The sequence below is a fragment of the Eurypyga helias genome, unplaced genomic scaffold (genome assembly GCF_000690775.1).
Source record: "Eurypyga helias isolate BGI_N326 unplaced genomic scaffold, ASM69077v1 scaffold15882, whole genome shotgun sequence".
NCBI classification, from domain to species: Eukaryota; Metazoa; Chordata; class Aves; order Eurypygiformes; family Eurypygidae; genus Eurypyga; species Eurypyga helias.
Window position 1 is genome coordinate 1,302 of NW_010235482.1, and position 21,100 is coordinate 22,401.

A 21,100-nucleotide genomic window follows, 5' to 3' on the forward strand; every position below is an offset into this window, starting at 1 on the left:
GGTGTCTGTTAGACATAAGAGATAAGATACTCTTCTCTATCTGTTAGTCTTGGGTGCTATCTGCATTTTTCTAATGCAGTTGGCTATGGTGTTTTCATCTTTGAACCAGAGCCCTCCCTTAAATATGAGAATAAAACACACAGAAAACATTGCGTCTCATTCCTAACTTCATTCCCTTTTTTGACCTGGTGTATCTTGTCCTATGGTATCATTACAATATGACCCACTCTTCATTCTTGCAAGTACGTGAGAAAAGTAATAAATGTATTTCAGCAGTTCAGAACAGTATTTATGCAGTGGAAGACCACATACTTGTATGTATGAGGAGTTGTCTTGATGAGCAAAAATCTAACTTCAATAGATTTGCATTTCACGCCTTTTTTTTTTTTTCTGGTAATTTAATTTGAAAACTGGTGACCAATATTATGTAAACTAGTTGTCTCTTATATTGAAGTTTCTAACCTGAATTTTGGTTCTCTTTCTTGAAGAGGCTGCAACAAAACATACACAGGACTTCAGACAACTGAAAACTGAAAAGAAAAGGCTTGAAAAGGAGCTAAAGAAGGCACAAGTAAGACTTTCCTGATCTTTTGGATGAAGCTTCTTTTAGTATTTCAGGGAGGGTAAGGAAGCTACTAGTAATAGAGATACTAAAATAGTAAAATTACGTTTGTTGGGGATATTGAGTGGCTAGACATAGCAGTTCACCTTAAGAGAGAGAAATTTTCCAACTGAAGCATGACCTTTGAAATGTTGATTTAGATTTCATCTTAGTTAAGAGTAGATGCTCTATAAACTACATATGGCATGAAAAAGTAATATTATTTTATTTTAACAGGGAAAACTCGATGGTGTACCTAAAGAGAAGTGCAGGAAAGGTACGTGTTCACCTTTGATTGCCTTCAGATTGATGTGTAGTATTGTTCCATTTGAACACTTCCTTTTCCCTTTTTCCTCTTTTTAATAGTTAAGCATGCGGAGACCCAGAGTTCAAGTGAATATCTTGCAACAGATATAGACAAAGGTAAGATTTTTTTGCAAGATTATTCTCCATGTGGAGCCAACCATTATGAATTTATTGCAACTCCTCTGGAGTTTCATTTTTGGAAACAGAGGATACTGACAGAAATGCTGTAAGAGCAGATGTGGTGGATACAAATGTGTTACACTAATGAAGGACTAACAGATGACTACAGTTTTGTGTGGGGAAAATACTTGATTCATTAAAATGACTAGTCTAACCCAATCACATGTGGAGTCAAGTGATGTGCAATTATAAAACAGAATGTAAACACTGAGAAAAGTACAAACAATCCCGTTGTCTTTGAAGATCATTGAAATCCTAAGGTAAGCATGCAGAGCCAAAGACACAAGGTAGGAGTGTAACCTGTTACAATTTGTATGTCAGGCTCTGTAAATCAGGTGGAAATTCAGGATGTATAGTTTTTTTTTATCTGATTGACTTTTTTTCCCCCTAATGATCTAAAAGATCTGCTGCAAATTACCTGAATCTAATTGTGTAGTAGAGCAAACTCCTTCAAAACTTCCTCCAAAGCACTGAGGCCAAACTTACAGCAAATTGTTTTTTTACATTTTTGTGGTCTTTTAAAATACTGGTATTGCTTTTGAATTGTTTAGAAACTCTGAAGGCAATTTTCAAGCAAAAGAAGAACTTCCCTGTTCTATTTTTTGCTTTGCAATATATGTATACGAAGTTTGTTGCCAAAATTAAACTTCTCTGAAAAAGGTAGACCTTGTCAGTTCTTGTGTGTCTTGGCATACTTTACTGCCTTTTGGACTCTACTAAATTGATAGCCAGTTTCATCCTTTCATTTTTAATTAATGACAAAATGGGAAAATTAAGATCTGTGCTCTAATTTGAGCTTCGAATAGTAACAAGGCTTTATTACTAATGAGGTGTTCAAGGAACGTGTAGACGTGGTGCTTGAGGACATGGTCTAGTGGGTACGGTGGTGTTGGGTTGGTGGTTGGACTGGGTGGTCTTATAGGTCTTTTCCAACCTTTGTGATTCTGTGAATTTGTTAGTGGTGTTAATAGCTGCCATGCAAAATTTGACAGGTTTTCCTCCTATGTGCTGAGTTTTTTTTAATATGTCTGTCCATAAAACAGTAGCAGTTTTCTGTGGTCTTTGATGTAGGAATTGGCACAAACCCAATAGTCTCAGTTCCTGATTGTTGGATCTGATGCTAGTTTGGGCATAACTAGGTGAGGTGCTTGGTTTTGGTCTGTTTCTCCCTCTCCACCTGCCCTTCTGATTCTGGAAGGAGGTTGTTTGGCATCACCTAGCAATCATGCTGTTAAGACTCCAGGCAATGCCTACTAGTGTTGTTGCCTGATAATGATCCAGAGACATTTAACGTGCTATTACTCCATGGTAAGACTAAGATGAGTTACTAATGAGTAGGCATAAAGAAAGAATGTGGTATAAATGCTTTCTTCCTAAAAGATTTCCCCCATTTATGTTCATGTCACCTGGGTTGTTTTAGAAAGCCATTTAATTTCACTATTTCAAATCTGCTTTTCCATTTTACTCTGGAGCCTGCTACAACATTTTGCCCCCATCGCTACAGAAGGGAAGAGCTGAAGCATCCTGCAGCTGTTCCTTCAGCCTGCTGTGTGGCTAGAGCCAATACAGGGGTCCATTCCCTCAATGGCATCTAGCATTTCTCTTTCTTGGAAGCTAAAATGCCCCTATGTCCCTTGTCTTAATTTTCGTTGTGGGTATTTTGTTGTAGGCATGTCTGTTCTGAGTAAAAATAAAAAAATATAAATTCTTAGCTCTCTGCACAATTGAGGTTTTGCTCAATTTCTAAAAAAATTTATTTTAACAGAGAAAATAAAGCTCTTGTTAGAAGAACTCTGGATGTGCATTGACAGTGCAACAGGAAAAAGAAAGAATCAGGAAAATGATCCTGTCTTGGGTGAGATGGCATGCAAAGTCTTGCAATTTTCTTGAATCTGTTTCTTTTTATGACCAAAAAATTAATACTGGTACGTTTTTTCAGCTTCTGTTCAGGGTAAAGCATGGCCTGAAAAAAGAAGACTGACTGTTACAGAAGGTAGGTTCCAGTACATGTGAATTTGTTGCTGTGACAGTGCTTTAATTTAGTCTTACTGGGATATCATCAGTTTGGGTACTGTTTGCATAACACTTTTTTGGCAGACTTAACCACTTTTCTTGGTAATTGTGTGGTGAAGTACATGTGTAATTAGAATATTTGAAAATAATTGCAGAGATTAACTTGAACAGCCAAGGAAACTGGAATGCTCTTCTGAGTAAAAGCTGTTGTAACCTGCTGTTGCAATTGAGAAATCAAGTTCTTTTACAATCAGCTGCTTTGACTGTTCTAATTAGTCAAAATTCACCTCTCATGTTTATACCTTAATTATTATATCGTTGTAAACTCTGCAGTACATAATGTGAATTATGGGATGCAAGCGCTCTTTTTAGTCAGAAAGAAACGTGGTAACATAGTTGGATTGTAAAAATGAAGAAGGTGTAACCACCATTTTCTTCATTCAAACCTTCCTGAATAAAAATAGATAAGGGTGCATTAATTTTCATATTTGTGATGCAGAGAAACACAACGTGTAATTTGGCAATAGCTTCAATTTTGTAATGCAATATTCATTACAATAATAAAAAGTAACCTGAGTTGTTATCCACGGGCACATTCACAGCAAACTTGAGTGGCTTTAACTTTACATAACAGATGCCATTTTCCTTCTGCCCTCAGATGTAATAGGTGCCTTGAAAAACTGCATTAATGTGTCTGTAGTTGTCTCTCCAGAGCGGGCTTATTAACCTTTCTTTTTTCTTTTGTTTTCTCTACTACTTTGTTATTCTGTAACTCAGGCTGTAGAGATACTGCCTGGGATAAGAACCCTGCCTTAGTAAGAGCTTTCAAGCTGAACTGTTACCCTATCTGCCCGCCCTGTTAAGTCTGAAAATTTGCTACCAGGGTAGATCCCAAAGAATCCAGTTTCAGATTGTGTTCCAGTGGAATCCACTGAAGAGGTGTCAGAATATAAGGACCGCTCATAAACCAGTTTATCGGTCTCACTCCACCATTTGAATGCAGCATCTCAGATGGATTTTGGAAATAGGGTGGAGTTAGCATACTGGCTTTTTGGGATTGTTGATTATTTCTACTGTTTTATTGGAGGTCATCTTTTCTTTTTATAAAATCGTAGAATTTACATTTCAGAAAACTGGGCCATCTTTTCACTGTTAGAAGTATCTAGCACAATTATAATCAATATTTAAATTCTTTGTCTCTACTGTTCAGATTTTCTTGGGGCAATGTTTTATCTGCATGCATAAGAAATGAGTTACTGTGTCATAGAATCATAGAATCACTAGGTTGGAAAAGACCTTAGAGATCATCCAGTCCAACCGTATCTGTCCGCCACTAAACCATATCTTTCAGCACCTCATCCACCCGTCTCTTAAACACATCCAGGGACGGTGACTCCACCACCTCCCTGGGCAGCCTGTTTTTTAATAATAAAAGTGTGATTTGAAAAGGAGCAAAACAAAAGTACAATGCAAAGAATCACACAGGGCATTTGCACAGGCTTTCTTGCTGCTAGAATAACTATATAAAACTGGTATGGTTGACATTATCTTGAAAGGGTTGTCAACTTTCATTGTCTTTGTGGTTCAAACTCCTTTCTGCATAGGTATGAGGGGGAACCTCACTTCTAAGGAATTTTTTTTTAAGGCTTCAGCTTTAATTAAGTAACATCATTAAAGATAAAATCTTGTAAGATTAGACTCAATATTGAATTTTAAAGAGCAATTACTTTAAAAGTGTATGCTTATTAAATCATAAAACTAGGAATACAGCTAAGAACGCCCTTACTGTGTTTAAGGCAAGATATAATTGTAAGTGGTCTGCAAGTACAGCTGCTGGCTCAAAGCTGCGGGTTGCTTTAAGCTGAGAATTACAGCCTGAGTGAGGAATGTCACTTCATGCTTGTTCTGCTTTTCCTGAACATCAGTTACTGGGCTAAAACTGAAATAAATCATTGAGCTGTAAGGGACCTTCAGTCCTACCCAGTATGGCCTTTCGTGATAAGAAAAATTGGGAGGAATAGCCTTCATGATCCAAGTCAGAAAGTGATTTGTGGGGCCAGCGCTTTGCACAGACATATACCTTTCTCATGAAAAAAAGATTTGTCTGTGAATAAGAACATCTGATCTCTGTAGGGAAAAAAGTGCTTCTTATTGGTAGCCTATGGGAACATCACTTGAGAAGATGGTAATGCATTCTTATTACTATGGGGTGTTATCTCTATAAAGAAAAATGGGATATTACAACAATATTTTTGTGTCTTAGAAACTGTAAAAATCCACCATAAGATCAGGAAGTGTGATGGCAAAACGCTGCCTTGGTATTCTTCACTAGAAAGTCCTGGAAAGCAGAATTCTGCAACAGCTATGCAACTTCAGGCGAGTACTGAGCCTTTTGGAGGTGACTGTGTTGGGAACACGACTACTGAAGAATGTCTGCGTAGTGATGAGGATAAAACTGTTGATGTGATAATGCAGACAGATGGAGCACACAGCAGCTCTGACTTCTCTGATGAGGAGCAAAAGGGCCCGGGTGGAGATGTGATGGATATATTGAATTGGGCCAGGCCTCTCCCTGCTCTTCTTTCTCCAGTACAGCTTTCACCGCTAACTACACAGGTGAGTTTCAGGATGTGTCTTGACTTGGCACTAACTTGGTTGTATATTTACTGCAAAAGTAATGATTTGATATTTCTGAGCTTTTTAATTTCTGTGAGTAACAGTATTAGTTACCCATGCACTGAAAGGGTCTCTGTGTGAGTGTTTAGATCCATATGAATACTTTTTACCTTCTAGCATACTGTCTGTGGAGGGGGGGACAAAACATAATTTTCAGAAGTATATTTAAAACAGTCACCTGTGTCTCAACTGCTGTCATAATTTCTTTTCCCAATGTGGCAGATTTAGTAGTCCCAGCTCCTGTTGGGTATAAGCGTGCTTTCATAGCAAAATTTCACAGCTTGAAAGTCAAGGGGGTCCTACTCAAATGTTGTTTTCAGATAATATTAGAATGCAAGTAGTTAGATAAAGAAGTCTCTGACTTTTCACAGAGGTACTCCCATTTGCTATGGAGAAGAGTGATGGAGAAGGATGCAATTCTGTTGATCAGTCTTAATCTCTCAAAATCACTGCATGCCAGGGACACCAGGGTATGTGTTTAGAGAAACAGGTGTTAAAACTGATACCAGGCTTTGGAATATTAACTTTGTATTTTTCATTAAAGGATATATTGTTTGGAGAAGTCACAGGTTCCAGTGATGAAGAAGTTGATTGCAGTGCTTCTGCAGTGGAGGATATTTTACACGAAGACCAAGTTCAGCTTCAGAGTTGTAATGAATTCAGCCTTAACGAGGAGTGTAACAGACAGAGCAAATCACGTGAGCATGGTCCTGATGCAGAAATCTCATATAACCTGAGTTGGAATGAAAACAGTGTCCATATGGGTGCAAAGATGTCAAGCAAAGAGGACAGAGATGCTGAAACAAAGCAAGCTGAAGCTGCTGCTTTAATTACAAACACGGAAACTAACAAAGCCTGTTTGGAGGAGAATTCTGAGAATGTGGAAACTGAGAAGAGAGACCTAACTGAAGAGGCAGCACATGAATTGAAAGCCATCAAAGAAAAGAAAGGAGATAGCAAGGACATGCACAGTGAAGAGGGAGGTTCTTCGGCGGATTTTATGTTACACAGTTTCAAGCCTCAGAATCAGATGAAAAAATGCAGTGAGATAGAGCAAACAGAGGAGAATGTAGTCATGATCAGAGCTGTTGATGATGAGGGTACCCATGAAAAGCATGGGGAATTAAGGAAAACAGAAAGAGGTGGATTATCAGGAGAGAGAGAAACTTGCAGGGCAGTATCTGTTCCCCAAAACGTTACTCATTTGCCACCCGAGCAGTGCATTGTGCTTCAAAGTGAAGGTTCTGAGGAGAAATCTGATGTGTTGATACAGAATGAAGTGGTTGAAAATAAATCAAAAAATGTAATCCAGCTAACTGATATGGCACCTGGTGTAGGAGAAAACATAAAAGAAGTGAAAATTGGAGAGGAAATAACAGCTGCAACACAGATGAAAGGACTCAGTGCAGAGGCAAATAGTGAAGGAGATCTCTCTGAAAATGTAATGTCTAAATCCAGTAGTTCAAAATCCTGTGATGTGGAGTGTCCTAAAGACCTAATGATACATCGTGATGAGGAGGGAATAATAATGGAGACTGAGGCAGACACTGGAGCTGTTGAGGTCTCTTCACATTCTCAGTGCTCTGAAATAAAACATGACAGTGAAGACATACCAGACAAACACCGTGTGCAAACAAGAAAAGATGAAACGGGCAGAGAATGCGAACCAGTGACTGTTAAAGTATATAGAAATTGCTCACCTGTATCTGCTATTGAAGGAATCGGAAATTCATTGTCTAAGGATGACGTGGACAAAAATGTAGGTATGGACAGGACTGCTTTGTCAGCCCTTCCAAAAGATGATGAACAGCTCAAAATCGAAGATATGGATATAACCAGACCTGAGACTGTTGAACAAGCCATAAATTTTAACAGAGAAAGTGTTCTAGAAATAGCTGAATCGTCAGAGCTACTCCATAGTGCAGAAAATGGAAAATTAGTAGATATAAAGGAGGGGGGATATATAAAAGGCAAACCACACCAGGAAGAAAACGGTAGTAATTTATCGCAAAGGAAGTCAGACTTGGAAAGTGTGGTTATGCTTCCAAAGATGGCAAGCATTGTGGATGCAGAAAGCAGTGCCGCTAAGTGTGAATCCTCTCTGTTAGATTTTACAGAAATAAAAGGAGAAATAAAACAACCTGAAAACGTGTATAATACATCAGAAAGTGGGTTGTCCAAAACTCAAAACTTTGGAGTATGTAAATCTCAAGAGAATGAATTCAAATTTGATCCAGAAGATTTCAGAGAGGAAAGCAGTGAGCTAATAGAAAGAGTGGATACCACTGAATCTGTCGTTGTAGAAAGTAATCTTACTTCTCAGGCACAGTGTGCAAAAACTCTGCATCCATTCTTGATAACTGAAAATGTTAGATGTGATGAAATAAAAGGGGAGATAAATAAACAAAGCAAGGAGTTGGTGACTGAGACTTGTTCCAGTTCATTTAACTGGGAAGAGAATGCTGTAAAGAAAAATAATATTTCAGAGTTGATCTGCCAGCCTACTTCAGAAGTGGAAGTTAATAGTGTCTTGGCTTTTTCTACTCAAGGCAACTCAGAGACGGGGCATATTAATGCTGAGGAAACAGATTCTCCTGTGCAAGAGGGAATTGGCTTGGAATCCACAACACCTCCTGATCTGAATTTCAGTCTTCAGAATGTTGTCAGTTTTGTTGAAACTAATTTCAAAGAAAAGGCTGGTTTTTCCCATATATGGGAAAACAAAGGAGATAAAAATGATGTTGCAGGGAGTGCATTAAACTGTTCTCCAGAAAGCTTGGGAGAGGGTGCTGATACCCTGTCTGCTGAAAAAGACAACGTGTGCCAAGAACTAGACTGCCCTAAGAGGATATGTGTACCCAAAAATGAAGTGGAAATTCCAGATGAGAAGGAGCAGACAGTAGATAAAGAACCTCAGACGTCTCTTAAATCACAGATCCTGGATGCAAACTCTTACTATAAGAATGCTTCTCTTCAAAAGTTTGATTGTCAGGAATCAGGGTGCATGACTTCTGTGTGGGAGGTTAGAACAGATCCTTCTAGAACTGGTTCACTAACAGCAGGGGGAGAAAGCAAAGAATTGAATGGGTTTGAGGCATCTGGGGAAAATGCCATAAGAAGGTCTAAAAATGATTTTGATATGCCAGAGCAGAGCAATGAATCTGAAGAGACAGACTCTTCTATACAAACAGTTAAATGTGTGAAATGTCCTGAATGTGTTCCCCTGTTCAGACCGGAACTGGGAGCTTCCAGAATTGCAGTGGGTGCTCTGGAAACTAGTGCAGTCGTCGATGGTGACTACCGAGCATGTGAACTGCATTCAACGATGCGCTCAGGAAATGCTCTGACAGTTAGGGATCTGAAAGCAGACCCCGTGGTGGATGTGGATACACACGGTGAAACAAACACCTCTCCAGATTCTGCTGTTGAGTTGTCAGGTGGGGTTGGGGAGGGTTGTTGTAAAGACTTAACCTCTTGGAAAAGAGAGTGTGTGTTAGTAACCTCTGAAAATACTGAGAGTGCTAATGAATGCATGGTAGACTCTAACAGAGCAGGAAACATCAGTGACAGTGAGGAAAGGCTGTTAAAAACTGGGACATCAAAAGAAGGCCCTGTGATGCCAAATGCTTCAAAAGAGAGCTTACCGCTATGCCAGATGTTAACCAAATTGTCAGAAACTTGCAGACTGACTGTAAAAAACAGTAAATTAAATAAAAGAAAAACATTTGACAATTTCTTAGAAGAAACTGATTCTGAAATTCTGCAGTCAGACACGGAGCCAAGCCTACACGGCGCTGATACGGGGGTCTCAGTGTTTGAAGAACATAATCATAATCAAACTTGCACTTCTTGCACTATAGGAGAAAACAAAACTGATGTTATCCTAGATGGTAGCAGTAAGAAAAAAAAAAAAGTCCGGTATCTTCCAAATCCAGCCCCATCTGAGGTAGAGTGCAGTTGTCAGACAGCTGGGCAGCTTTCTGAGCCACAAACACCAGGATTTGAGAAGCCGTGTATGTTGGAGTCTGAGTCTCGTGTGGATGTGGCTCTCAAAAAGAGCAACGAATTGAAGCGCAAAGACACCAAGACAGCTGCCCAGGTAATACATGCCAGGCTATCAAAGAGGTTGTTTCAGGGTAAAAGAAAAACCAAGACTCTCAAAGCTCAGCTGTCTCAGCCAGTTCTTGCAAGTGCTGATACTTCTGTGCCAACAAAATGCTCACCTGAGACTATAAATAAAATTAGGCAAGAGATGGGTCCTCCTCTGCCTCCCTTGTTACCTCCCTTGATCGCTACTCCTCCGAAAGCTGCGTGTTCCACGTCCCCGTCCATGTCTCCTGCTGGCCGATCCTCCCTCCTTTCCCCGCTTGATGACCTGATCTCCCCACTGCGTGAAACTCCTGTTCCTCCTCTCATGTCTCCGTTAAAAGACACTCCGACAGTAAAATCTGCCCTCTTACTTTCTCCTCCCTCACCCTCAGAAATGGCAGCAGGGAGAAGGATTTGCTCCTCGCCTTTAAAATTTTGTACTTCCATTCCAAAGCATGCGCTTCCTGTGCCAGGAAGATTTCCTCTGTTGGCGGGGGATAGTGCTGCTCCAGGTGCTCCCCAGGAGAACTCTGTGAAAATATTGGACACTATGTATCCGGAGCTGTCTGCAAGGGCAAGGACACTGAACATTCTGAAAGGCAATATTCAGCTTAACCGATGTGCTTTTCCAGACAGCCAGGGTTTGCCAGGACCTATGGCTCAGATAGGTGGGTTCAAAGCAATTGCGTCCACATCAACTGCTTTTGTTAAAACTGGGAGCAATTTGAAGTCTGATAGTAGCAAACATCAAGACCAAGATGTGCAGAATCGGCAAAGGCTGTCAAGCTCATCAAATCATCTTGAAAACGAGACGCTATTGCCAGTATCTATGCCAAGAAGTGCGAAGAGGCTGAGGTTGGACAGTGAACCGCCAAAGCTGGAGCCCAGTGATATTGCTGCTGTCGAAAATACTAAAAATACAGTCTCTGAAATGCAGGAGGCTTTCTGTGACAAAAGCTGTGAAAACAGCGATGCAGCGCACAGTTCCAGTTCAGAACCAGTAACGGTTACTGATCCTAGCTGCCAGAAAGTTTCTTTGGCACTGAAGAAAATTGCTGAATCCTGTTTTGACTTGTTACCAGTTATTAAAGGTCACGTGTATGTCGGCAACATCTCAAAGATTCCAATAATGAGAGATGAAGAGAAAGAAGTTGTCTATGAATTTGGTATAAAAAACAAGGTAAGTGGCATAATTTCTAATTTTGTGTTTTAGTAACGACTTCTGTGCAGATGAAAAGAGTATAAGTGTGCAGTATTTGAATTCTCAATTGTTCAGGCCATCTGCAGTGCCCAAGTGTAGTTTTGAAAGGTTATCGCACATCTAAACTTGTATAAATTAAGAAAATACAGAACTTCACAAGAAATTACTGCTCAGTGGTGTCCAAGATGCAAAACTGCATTTGTAAATAGGTTTGCTTGCCTGCTGTACGCGTAAACCACTTTATTTTCATAGCATTTATTGTAGAGAATAGCATTAACAATTACAGGAGTTCCTCTAAAAGCGTGAGGTTCAATTACTGTTTCTTATTTTTTCAATTAAATAAGGTAAACTCCATGGAGTTTACCTTTATTATTCTACATCAGGTTGTTCAAATGAGTTTTATTGGAAAAATCTTTCATTAGTTTGTTTCTCAGAACTTGCTTAGCATCAGTGTTGAAAAAATTCACTTTAATTACCACCTTTCCCATAGATAATTTGTGGTCTGCAGCAGAGCAGTTCACCAGCTGATGCATGGCAGCATTTTGCCGTGTTTCAGTTCTTGAACGTCATTAAGTTCTCCACAGAAGAATTAACTTCCACCCAAGTTGCTGCCAAGTTCTTGGGTCATCTTTGTTAGGAGCTGTCAGACCTAGTAACTTCGCAGAAGCAAGGCTGACTACGTATCCCGAGTAGGCACACGTGCACACAGTATGCACCTGATCTTGTTCCCTCCTCCGGCTGATCGGCGTGAAGGCCTGGTAGTGGAAAATACAAACATACATACGTGTGTATATCCATACACACAGACAGTGTAGATCTCTTGAGTAGCTACTGTTGACACGCAGCGTATCCAGTAGGTGACTCCTGCTCTCCCCACTTGTCTCATGCACTGACAGAGTTACAGACACAGAAGCGCACACATATTCCTTCAGTACCTGGTCCAGACTTACCATGCCTTACCTGCATTCCTGGTCCTTCAGGCTTGGGCCTTCTGGTTCCTCACAAAGCCCACACTCTTACTCCCTGGTGTCTGCAAGTACCCAGTCTAAACCAGTGGCCTCTTCAGCACCTGGCTCTTAAGACTCTCATTCTACTCCCCGCTTACAGCTCTCCCTCTAAACATCCTATAGTAAGTCTTGCACAATCCCAATATCATAGAATCACAGAGTGGTTTGGGGTGGAAGGGACCTTAAAGCCCATCTAGTCCCACCCCCCCTGCCATGGGCAGGGACACCTTCCACTAGACCAGGTTGCTCCAAGCCTCATCCAGCCTGGCCTTGGACACTTCCAGGGATGGGGTATCCACAGCTTCTCTGGGCAACCTGTCCCAGTGCCTCACCACCCTCTCCGGGAAGAACTTCTTCCTGATATCCAATCTAAACCTCCCCACTTTCAATTTAAACCCGTTACCCCTTGTCCTGTCACTACAGGCCCTTGTAAAAAGTCCCCCCCAGCTTCCTTGTAGCCCCTTCAGGCACTGGAAGGTGCAATAAGGTCTCTTCGGAGCCTTCTCTTCTCCAGGCTGATATCCTCCTTCCTTGCATCTCCTCCTGAGTCCCATGCTACTGCAGACAGTGACACCCCCTCCCCACCTCCTGCGGTGTGTAAGGTGAGCTGGGGGAGAGAGACCACTGGTGACTGATCTAGTAAGTCTCACACCTGGACAGTGGACAGTCTGCCCTCCTGTGACAGCTCTGGGAGTTGCCAAGCCAGGGTGCTCCATTGGCTCTGGTTAGGTTATTGGGGTTCCTCTACCTATCATTATTCCTCTCCTCGCTTTTTGTTTAAGGAAGATAGTTTTTAGTCACACAAGTAAACAGTTTATGTTTGCAGAATAGTAGCACTACTCTGCGTTTAAGGCACGTTTGTTCTGGGAAGTTGCTTCTCACTCTTTCATCTTTCACTGGTTGCCTCCAATTTACTTTTCTTCATTTTTTAATGTATGCAAACAGTATTCTTGCAAATAAGGTAGTTCTTTTTACTTGTCTTACTACTCTAATGTTATCAAATATTCTCAAGTATATAATAATCTAACAATATTTTTTGTGCCTTGTAGCATTTAGCAGAGTCCTTGCTGCATGCTATTCTCGATAAACTCAGGGCTCAGAAGAATGCCACAGATTACAGTTTCAATCAGGCCCTGTGTCGGGTCTATACAGGAATCTGTCGACAGTTGGGAGATTTGGAAAGAGCCCGCCTTCTCTGCTACAGCTTACTTAAAGAAGGTATAGTATGGCTTAGTGTCTTTTATCCTAAATACGCTGTCTTTGCTCTAGTGTTCCAGAAAGATTGTGTTTATAAAAACAAACAAATATCTGATGAAAGGGGCATTTTCCTTAGAATTTTTTTCTGTAGTGCAGAAGTAGGGTTCTAGAAGATATTTCCCTTCTCACAGTTTCTCCACATCTGTGGCTTAGTCTGGTGATGACCTGGGCTTTTAGTAGTCTACTCAGTTTTCCAAATAATTATTTTTATTTAGAGTCCTCTATGCTTTCATTTTTGCCCCACCATCTCCAGAATGATAATGTGATTCCAGGGAAGTTTTAACTTTTTGCTTATTAGTATTTTCTTAACTGAGTAAGCACTGATTCATAAAGCAAATGTGATTTAAAAACATGTATTGACTTAAAATCGTGTCAGGAGTTGGACAATACCTTGATCAATACCAGTGCATTTGCACATGCCCTCCTGAAAATTGTATTACTTCCCATATCCCAAGTCTTGCTTGGTTGTTTTTTTCATTTTGATTCCCTTCTCCTCTCCCTCTTCCTTTCATTCCTGGTAACAAAGGTAGTACATACATACTGTCACAGTACTAAATTAAGAGTCTGTCTTAGCTTGGGAAGGACTTTATTTAGTTTCAAAATACTGAGCCATCCAGGGCTCAAAACAGTGTACTGGTACCTGTGTCTCAAATGAAAATAAAATAAATTTGAGACCACTGGGTAGCAAAATGCTACAACTTCCGATTGCTTCGAATTGGTTAGTGGTTATCTTCCATATGTATTGGTTAGTGGTCATATTCCATATAACATCCCTGTCTTCTTTCTATTTTCTTTTTTTCATCTTATTCAGAATTGTGATTTTATTTTGTTCTTAACTATCTATTTTTGTTGTTGTTGTTGTTGGGTTTGGTCATTTTTGTTTGGGGTTTTTCACTTAGGTTCTTTCTGGAATTCCTGTTTTACCTGTTTTTCTCTCCTTCATGCTCTTTCACTTTTTTCATGTTAATAGTTTTAATACTGTACCACGTCAAAAACTATTACTTGTCAGATATCTTTTCCTAGTCTAAATTAATGATTAAACCTGTTGTTTTGCAGTACCTTGGCACTTTGTCTTTTTGTGGGCTCATGCAAATATTAAACATTGGGGGTTTTTTTCCTTTCTTTTTCTGGGTAATATATAATTTTCAATAGCTGAATGCAGATTTTTGTTGAATGATTTTTCTGTTCTGCACTTTGAGTTGCATAAATTCCTGTTGTTCTGTTCTGTGGATGTTCTGTGGTTTTATTGTTATCTTTTGAGTGTGAACAGCTGTAAACTCACTGTAAGGATTATTTGTTTGGGTTTTTATTTTAGTTTGTTTATTTTTATTTGATTGCATTTATTGCTTTAGGATTCTTCTCTTTAATGTACTTCCACGTGTTATTCCCATCAGAATTATTGCAACACAAGTGTGAGCTCTGTGCTAGCTACACAATTACCAAATTGACTGTAAGGAGTCAGTACTACCTCATTAGACTTGCATCATCTGTTCTCTTGGCTTCTTGTCTATCCCTTTTTCTTCTGTTCTCCATTTGGGTATCCTGCCTCAAATGACTATAAATTAAATGTTACCTTTCTTTGCTTATTTTTCCTTTTTCCCCTCCTCTGTTCCCCTCCTTTTGTCTTTTTTTCTTCTTCTGATGCCCCTTTATCTCTTCCTCACCACTGAGTGAATCTTTTAGGTGTTCCAGATTCATGGACAGCCAGTTCAAGTTGCAGTATGTAGATAATTCTAGTTTAGCACCAGTCCTTGCTCTGACTAAAAAAAAATAATTATTATGTGACAAGGGGCTTCAGAGTGAATCTATTACAGTTTCCTGATCTGATGTATTTTCATATCCTCTCTCGTTCACGAGATCTTTCTAAAAACGTAGAAGGTATGCTGAAGTGAAGAGGGAAGACACATTTAGCTCTTCAGTTGTCACTGGGTTTTGTAGCAGTTTGCAGTGGCAATACTGTTCTGGGCATATGTATTGCAGCATTGCTTTTGATGCATGAAAGTAATGTCTACTTCTTGCTTCCCCCCGTGTACTTCTTACTGCTTGCAGTCTACGTACTCATGTCTTACCTTCATATTTTGCCTTGAAGATCTCTGCTTTGGTGTTCAGAAGGGTCTGTTAGCTTCCCTTTGATGGCCTGGAACTCTGTCCTCTCCTACTTGTGTAGTTCTGGAGATACCATTGTCAGATAGTTGCTCTGAAGTAATTTAATGAATGAGGCTTCTTCAATTGCACCAGTAGCACCCTTTTTTGTGTTTACGGAAATACAAATTTTGACATACCCTCACTTACAAATTGTATAATGTATAAGCTCCTGACAGAGTCTGGGGAAATTGCTGAGCAAAATCAGACTTCATATTTGAATAGTCTGAAAGTTCTCTGCAAAGGTTTTTTCCTTTCATGTGGATTTCATGGGTGGATGGGTGCAAGGTGTGAGCAAGTTCTGTGGATTTGTACTGAAGACCTGATTCTCACATTATTACACACCTCAGGATTGTTTTTTTCTTTTGAACTAGCTCTAGTGTGACCTAGTGATCATCAGAGTGCTCATTTGTGGCTGGAGTCTATTAGGTAGGCTCCTGGAGTGCATATCCCCGTTTAATTTCCTCCAAAAAGAACCCAGTTTCAGTGCTCCAAGACCACTCAGTGAACTGAAGTGAAGTAAGAAGGATGAGGGGAGACTAACGGCAGAATGCAAATGGAAAGGTCCTTTTGCACTTTCAGTACACAGTGAAGCCTTTTTTTTTTCCCTTGGGAAAAAAAAAGTGAAATTACAATGGGGTAGGTGGCTTGGGGGAGGAGTAGGTTTTTTTTTTTCTCTGGGGTCTTTTTTTCTTATTTAATCTCGGGACTGGGATGTGCTGGTATGACTCCTCTTCCCTGGGCTGCAGTTGCTACAAGACTTCTACGCCTTCTTTCCTAGTTGTCTGGCTGAAAAGTGTACTTGGCTTTAATGCTTGAGTATAGATTTTTTCCTTTTAAATGTTAAAAACTTATTTTGTTCTCTCTTTTTTTTTTTTCCCTTAGACTTTCCAGACTCAGAAAAATTGATCTTATTTATCACAAATGTATGGTCTGACATATTTGTCTTCCAAGGTGCAATTAACAAAGCTATGCAATTAGTTGTCAGGCAGACTGCCAGCAGTGAGATGATGGACTGTTTGAGTGCTTATCTCAAGTGGGAACAGGTAACGTCTGCTTTCATTGTCAGTGTCAGCTTTTGTCTGCGTTGGTCACTTTTCTGGCTGAATCAAATCGAGCCGCTTGCTTCTGAAAAGGGTGTGAAGATACTCTGTGAAGCTCACAGGCCTACTTCCTGTGGTTGTTAGACCCTACTAGAATACAACATTTTTCTTGCTTTCCCTTTTAAGTACTAAACCCTCTATTAAACATTAAAAGTAATTGTTTTTAAACTTTGACTGGGTTGTTCTTGGGCCAGGGAATTCTGTCACTCTATGGAACTGTGACTTTGATGCTCTTTGAGGTGGTTTGTTTTATTTTGTTGTTTGGATTATTTTTTAATATGTATTGGGCCTGTCTTTCATAGTTCTCTATGTTACAGGTAATTTTTTATCACAGTTAATTTCAAGATGAGTCTGTCTCTTTTTATTCATGATCTTTCTGTGAGGTAAACTGTAAATACCTATTTATGACCAAAAAAAAATACCAGCCAGTTAATTTTGTAAGCAGTTGGCATGATCAGCAAAAAACTGCAGTGATGACAGAAGGAGGATGACCAGCGTTGAGGACCTAAGGACTTTTGAGATTTGATTTCAAGTCTTTGAGCCCTTGGGTGAGTCTTAATTCCTGTCAGTTTTACAGCAGGCACAAGTTACCATCCTGAAAGGGACGTTGCAAAGAGGAAAAATTGGAACACACTTGATATCACAGATTCATAGAACGGTTTGGGTTGGAAGGCACCTTAAAGACCACCTAGTTCCAACCCCCCTGCCATGGGCAGGGACACCTTCCACTAGACCAGGTTGCTCCAAGCCTCATCCAGCCTGGCCTTGGACACTTCCAGGGATGGGGCATCCACAGCTTCTCTGGGCAACCTGTCCCAGTGCCTCCCCACCCTCTCCGGGAAGAACTTCTTCCTGATATCCAATCTAAACCTCCCCACTTTCAGTTTAAACCCGTTACCCCTTGTCCTGTCACTACAGGCCCTTGTAAAAAGTCCCCCCCCCCAGCTTCCTTGTAGCCCCTTCAGGCACTGGAAGGTGCTATAAGGTCTCCCCGGAGCCTTCTCTTCTCCAGGCTGAACAAGCCCAACTCTCTCAGCCTGTCCCCATAGCAGAGGGACTCCAGCCCTCTGATCAGTAGGAGCAAATTTATATCATGCAGATGGAAAGCTGGAGGTACTTCCTTTCTGGAGAAGGAGTCTGCAGGCGTGTGTGTTTGCTTGAAGGCAAGGGCCACGGTAGTTTTGAAACCCCCATATTCATGCCAGGCTTCCCGGCTGGAAATGCTGTAGTTCTGTAAATACCAAGTGAATGAAATCGTCTTGATATGTAGCCCAGCTATTCTGTACCCCAACCTGCTGCTCCACAGCTGCCCTGGCAACTGCAGCTAGGCTCAGCATAGCCTTTAAGTGTTGTAGTCACTGCAAAAAACATGATGATTTTCTTTCGTTTAGACCTGAAACCAGCCCTGAACTTAATATGGTACCAATGGAATTACGGCCCTGGTAAACCTCCTGATTTAGTGCAGGTTTATAGTGGAGTGAGTTAAGAGGGCATGGACTTGTACGTGTGTCTTTTTTTGATTAAATGACCGTTGTGATGTAGCATTAAGCTCTGGTGTTCGGAGTTATGTTGTTCTACAATCCCTGTTTAGGAAAGAGTTTGTATTCCCCATTCTGTTAGGTTACAACTTTCAGTCTCATGGCAGTAGGGATGCACCTAAGTGTGTCTCAGTAAACGTTGCTGGAAATATTCTGTGCACTAGTTCCTTTATGAATCTCTTTAGAATATGAGAACTGCTGCAGCTGGGGAGAAGGACCTCAGGAATTTCTGTTTTGGTGATAGCAGATCACGTCATCATATCCGGAAGATGTGTTTTACTTAGGTGGAAATACAAGGGCACATTTCAAGTGGATTGTGGCCAATGGTCTGTTACACACATAATTTTATGAGAAGATTATTCTCCTTATGAAAGTGCAGCTCATGTAGAATGGGTCTTTAGTTCTTGGTTCAGGTATACCATTTTGGTGACTTGCACCGTTGTTGAGCTGGCCAGTTATATGAGACTTTGTACCAAGAAGATAGGCTGAGCACCCAGTGTGATATGCCTAGACTTTTTTCTTAATACTTCAGCTATTCAAAGGATGTTTTTAAATGTTCTTGCTTGCCCTGGTTATTTAATTAGCAGAATTGATTCATGTGACATGTTTTCAGTTATTACTTGCCTCAGCTATTGAAAGTGCTTGCTTGGAAATTAGCCCTTAACAAACAGTAACAAATTTTGGCATCAGAAAATAATTTAAAAACAAAACAAAACAAAACAAAACCCCAAACCCAAAACCAAAACCCTTAGAAAGTGAACAGGATTAATCTAATCTTCTTTGATTGGAAAACACTCTTCTGACCTTCAAGCTTCATTGAGAGAAACAAAAATCCCCAAATTGTAGGAGGAAAGAAGGGAGTGGGAATAGGTGTTTTCTTTTGTGTTGTTGGGGGTTTTTTCCCCAAACTCTCTTTTTAGTAAAAACATCAAGAAAAATACTGAGTACTTGTGGATTTTATTTTATATACTCTTTCTTGTGTGACATCAAAGCCAAAGTTGAATTTATGGTGTAAGGTGCTATGAACAGTTGGAATCAAATATATGTAAATAGTTTGGTTCTGCGTTTGGTAACTTTTCATGTATTAAGATAATCACCTTCTAAAATTCCAGAGTTCCTCTTTAGATGCCGGTATTACGGTCTCAAACCTGCTTTTAGAAATGCAGTCATGTCCCAAAGTAGAATTTCAACAGAGTGAGCAATACGGAGAAGATCTGAGTGAAGATGCCTGGCAGTACATATTTGCTGTTGATCTACTCTGCTGTCACCTGAAGTGGGATTGGACACATGACAATGTTATAAGGTATTGTGGCTAACAGTTCTGTCAGATGTTGTCCTGAGTGGGTTTTTTGTGGTTTGGTTTGGTGGGTTTTTTCCCCAAATTTGAGACATTATTGCTTAGTTTTTAACATAATAATACATTGCATAAATACTTAGAAATGAGGGCATTTTAGCCTCATGAGACCTAAGCTACTGTGTCTGTGCCTTATTTTGAGATAGAATGAGTGATCAATGAGGAAATAGAAGATTTCATGACACTGGGCCAAGAAATCAACACTGTTTGAACGATTCTAATAAAGAATTGATTTTAAAATAGCAATATGTGGACAATTCTGAAAGATTATGAGATGGATTGTTTGTCAACAAAGCAAAATGATTGAGTGCCTTGCTCTGACTGTTGAATTCCCCTCCCCTCCATCACTAGAAAACAAGGGTGGAACTTTTGAGGTGTAAATAGCACTCCTTTAGTGCTGAAAGTGAAATACAACCATACTCATTAGTGTACTATCCCGATCCTGTCCGATTTTAATTCTAAAATCATTATAATACTTTGATTCAATGTCCTAAATTTTCTTTGAACCCTATAATCCAATGCATGGACTGCTGCCATACTTGGTTTAAAAGACTTCATTTTGATACCTACACTGATCTTTAATACCTGCACCGATCTGACAGCCCCTGTTTTCTATGTAGAGGTTACACAACCTAGTAGAATCTACAAAAATATGGCATTTGTTTAACTGTGGCTTAACATAATCATTGACTATAAAGCAAATAATTTACCATCAACAAAACTTTTATACAAGTTCCATGTTTTCAGATAGTAAAGAAGTTACTTTCAGTGAAATGCTTTAAAAAACTAATACAAATTAGCTTCAGTGAAAGGTATGTCAGTTTAACTAAAGCCATACAGAGTAGAGAGGTAGATAAGGTAGAGAAATTGGGAGTAAAACAGGACCTGGGAAGAAGGGAGGAGTGGGCAGAAGCTGTTTTAAGATCTGGTTTTCTCTCTCATTGTCCTACTCTGATTTTGAGTGGTGATAAACTATATTGATGTTTCCCCCCACGTCAAGTCTGGTTTTCCCATGACCATAACGGGTGAGTGATCCCTCCGTGTCCTTGTCTCGACCCGCGAGTGCTGTTTTCCCCGCCTCATGTCACCGGGGGAGGAATAAGTGAGCAGCTGCCTGGTTCTCAGCTGCCGTCTGGGCCTAAACCGTGACACATACACATCTATGAAGTCAGTGGAGTAAGTTCTTGGCTTTAGGTAGAGATGCAGAATCAAAGAATGGTTTGGAAGGGACCTTAAAGATCATCTAGTTCCACCCCCCCTGCCATGGGCAGGGACATCTTCCACTAGACCAGGTTGCTCCAAGCCTCATCCAGCCTGGCCTTGAACACTTCCAGGGATGGGGCATCCACAGCTTCTCTGGGCAGCCTGTGCCAGTGCCTCCCCACCCTCTCTGGGAAGAACTTCTTCCTGATATCCAATCTAAACCTCCCCACTTTCAATTTAAACCCGTTACCCCTTGTCCTGTCACTCCAGGCCCTTGTAAAAAGTCCCCCCCAGCTTCCTTGTAGCCCCTTCAGGCACTGGAAGGTGCTATAAGGTCTCCCCGGAGCCTTCTCTTCTCCAGGCTGAACAAGCCCAACTCTCTCAGCCTGTCCCCAGAGCAGAGGGGCTCCCGCCCTCCGAGCATCCTCGT

At 40.4% G+C, this 21,100-nt stretch overlaps 1 protein-coding gene across 1 annotated transcript in view; it reads left to right on the top strand.

The window, feature by feature from the left end:
• Positions 1-481: 481 nt before the first annotated feature.
• The window catches only part of ICE1 (interactor of little elongation complex ELL subunit 1), a gene marked incomplete at its 5' end in the record, with an annotated part of 22,951 nt that continues 2,332 nt past the window's right edge, over positions 482-21,100 (top strand). The window contains 10 exons of the mRNA XM_010146778.1: positions 482-571; positions 839-878; positions 968-1,024; positions 2,853-2,942; positions 3,027-3,080; positions 5,364-5,716; positions 6,321-11,045; positions 13,123-13,291; positions 16,358-16,518; positions 19,226-19,416. Of these exons, the coding sequence (XP_010145080.1) occupies positions 482-571; positions 839-878; positions 968-1,024; positions 2,853-2,942; positions 3,027-3,080; positions 5,364-5,716; positions 6,321-11,045; positions 13,123-13,291; positions 16,358-16,518; positions 19,226-19,416 (5,930 nt within the window). The remainder of the gene's footprint in view (positions 572-838; positions 879-967; positions 1,025-2,852; positions 2,943-3,026; positions 3,081-5,363; positions 5,717-6,320; positions 11,046-13,122; positions 13,292-16,357; positions 16,519-19,225; positions 19,417-21,100) is intronic.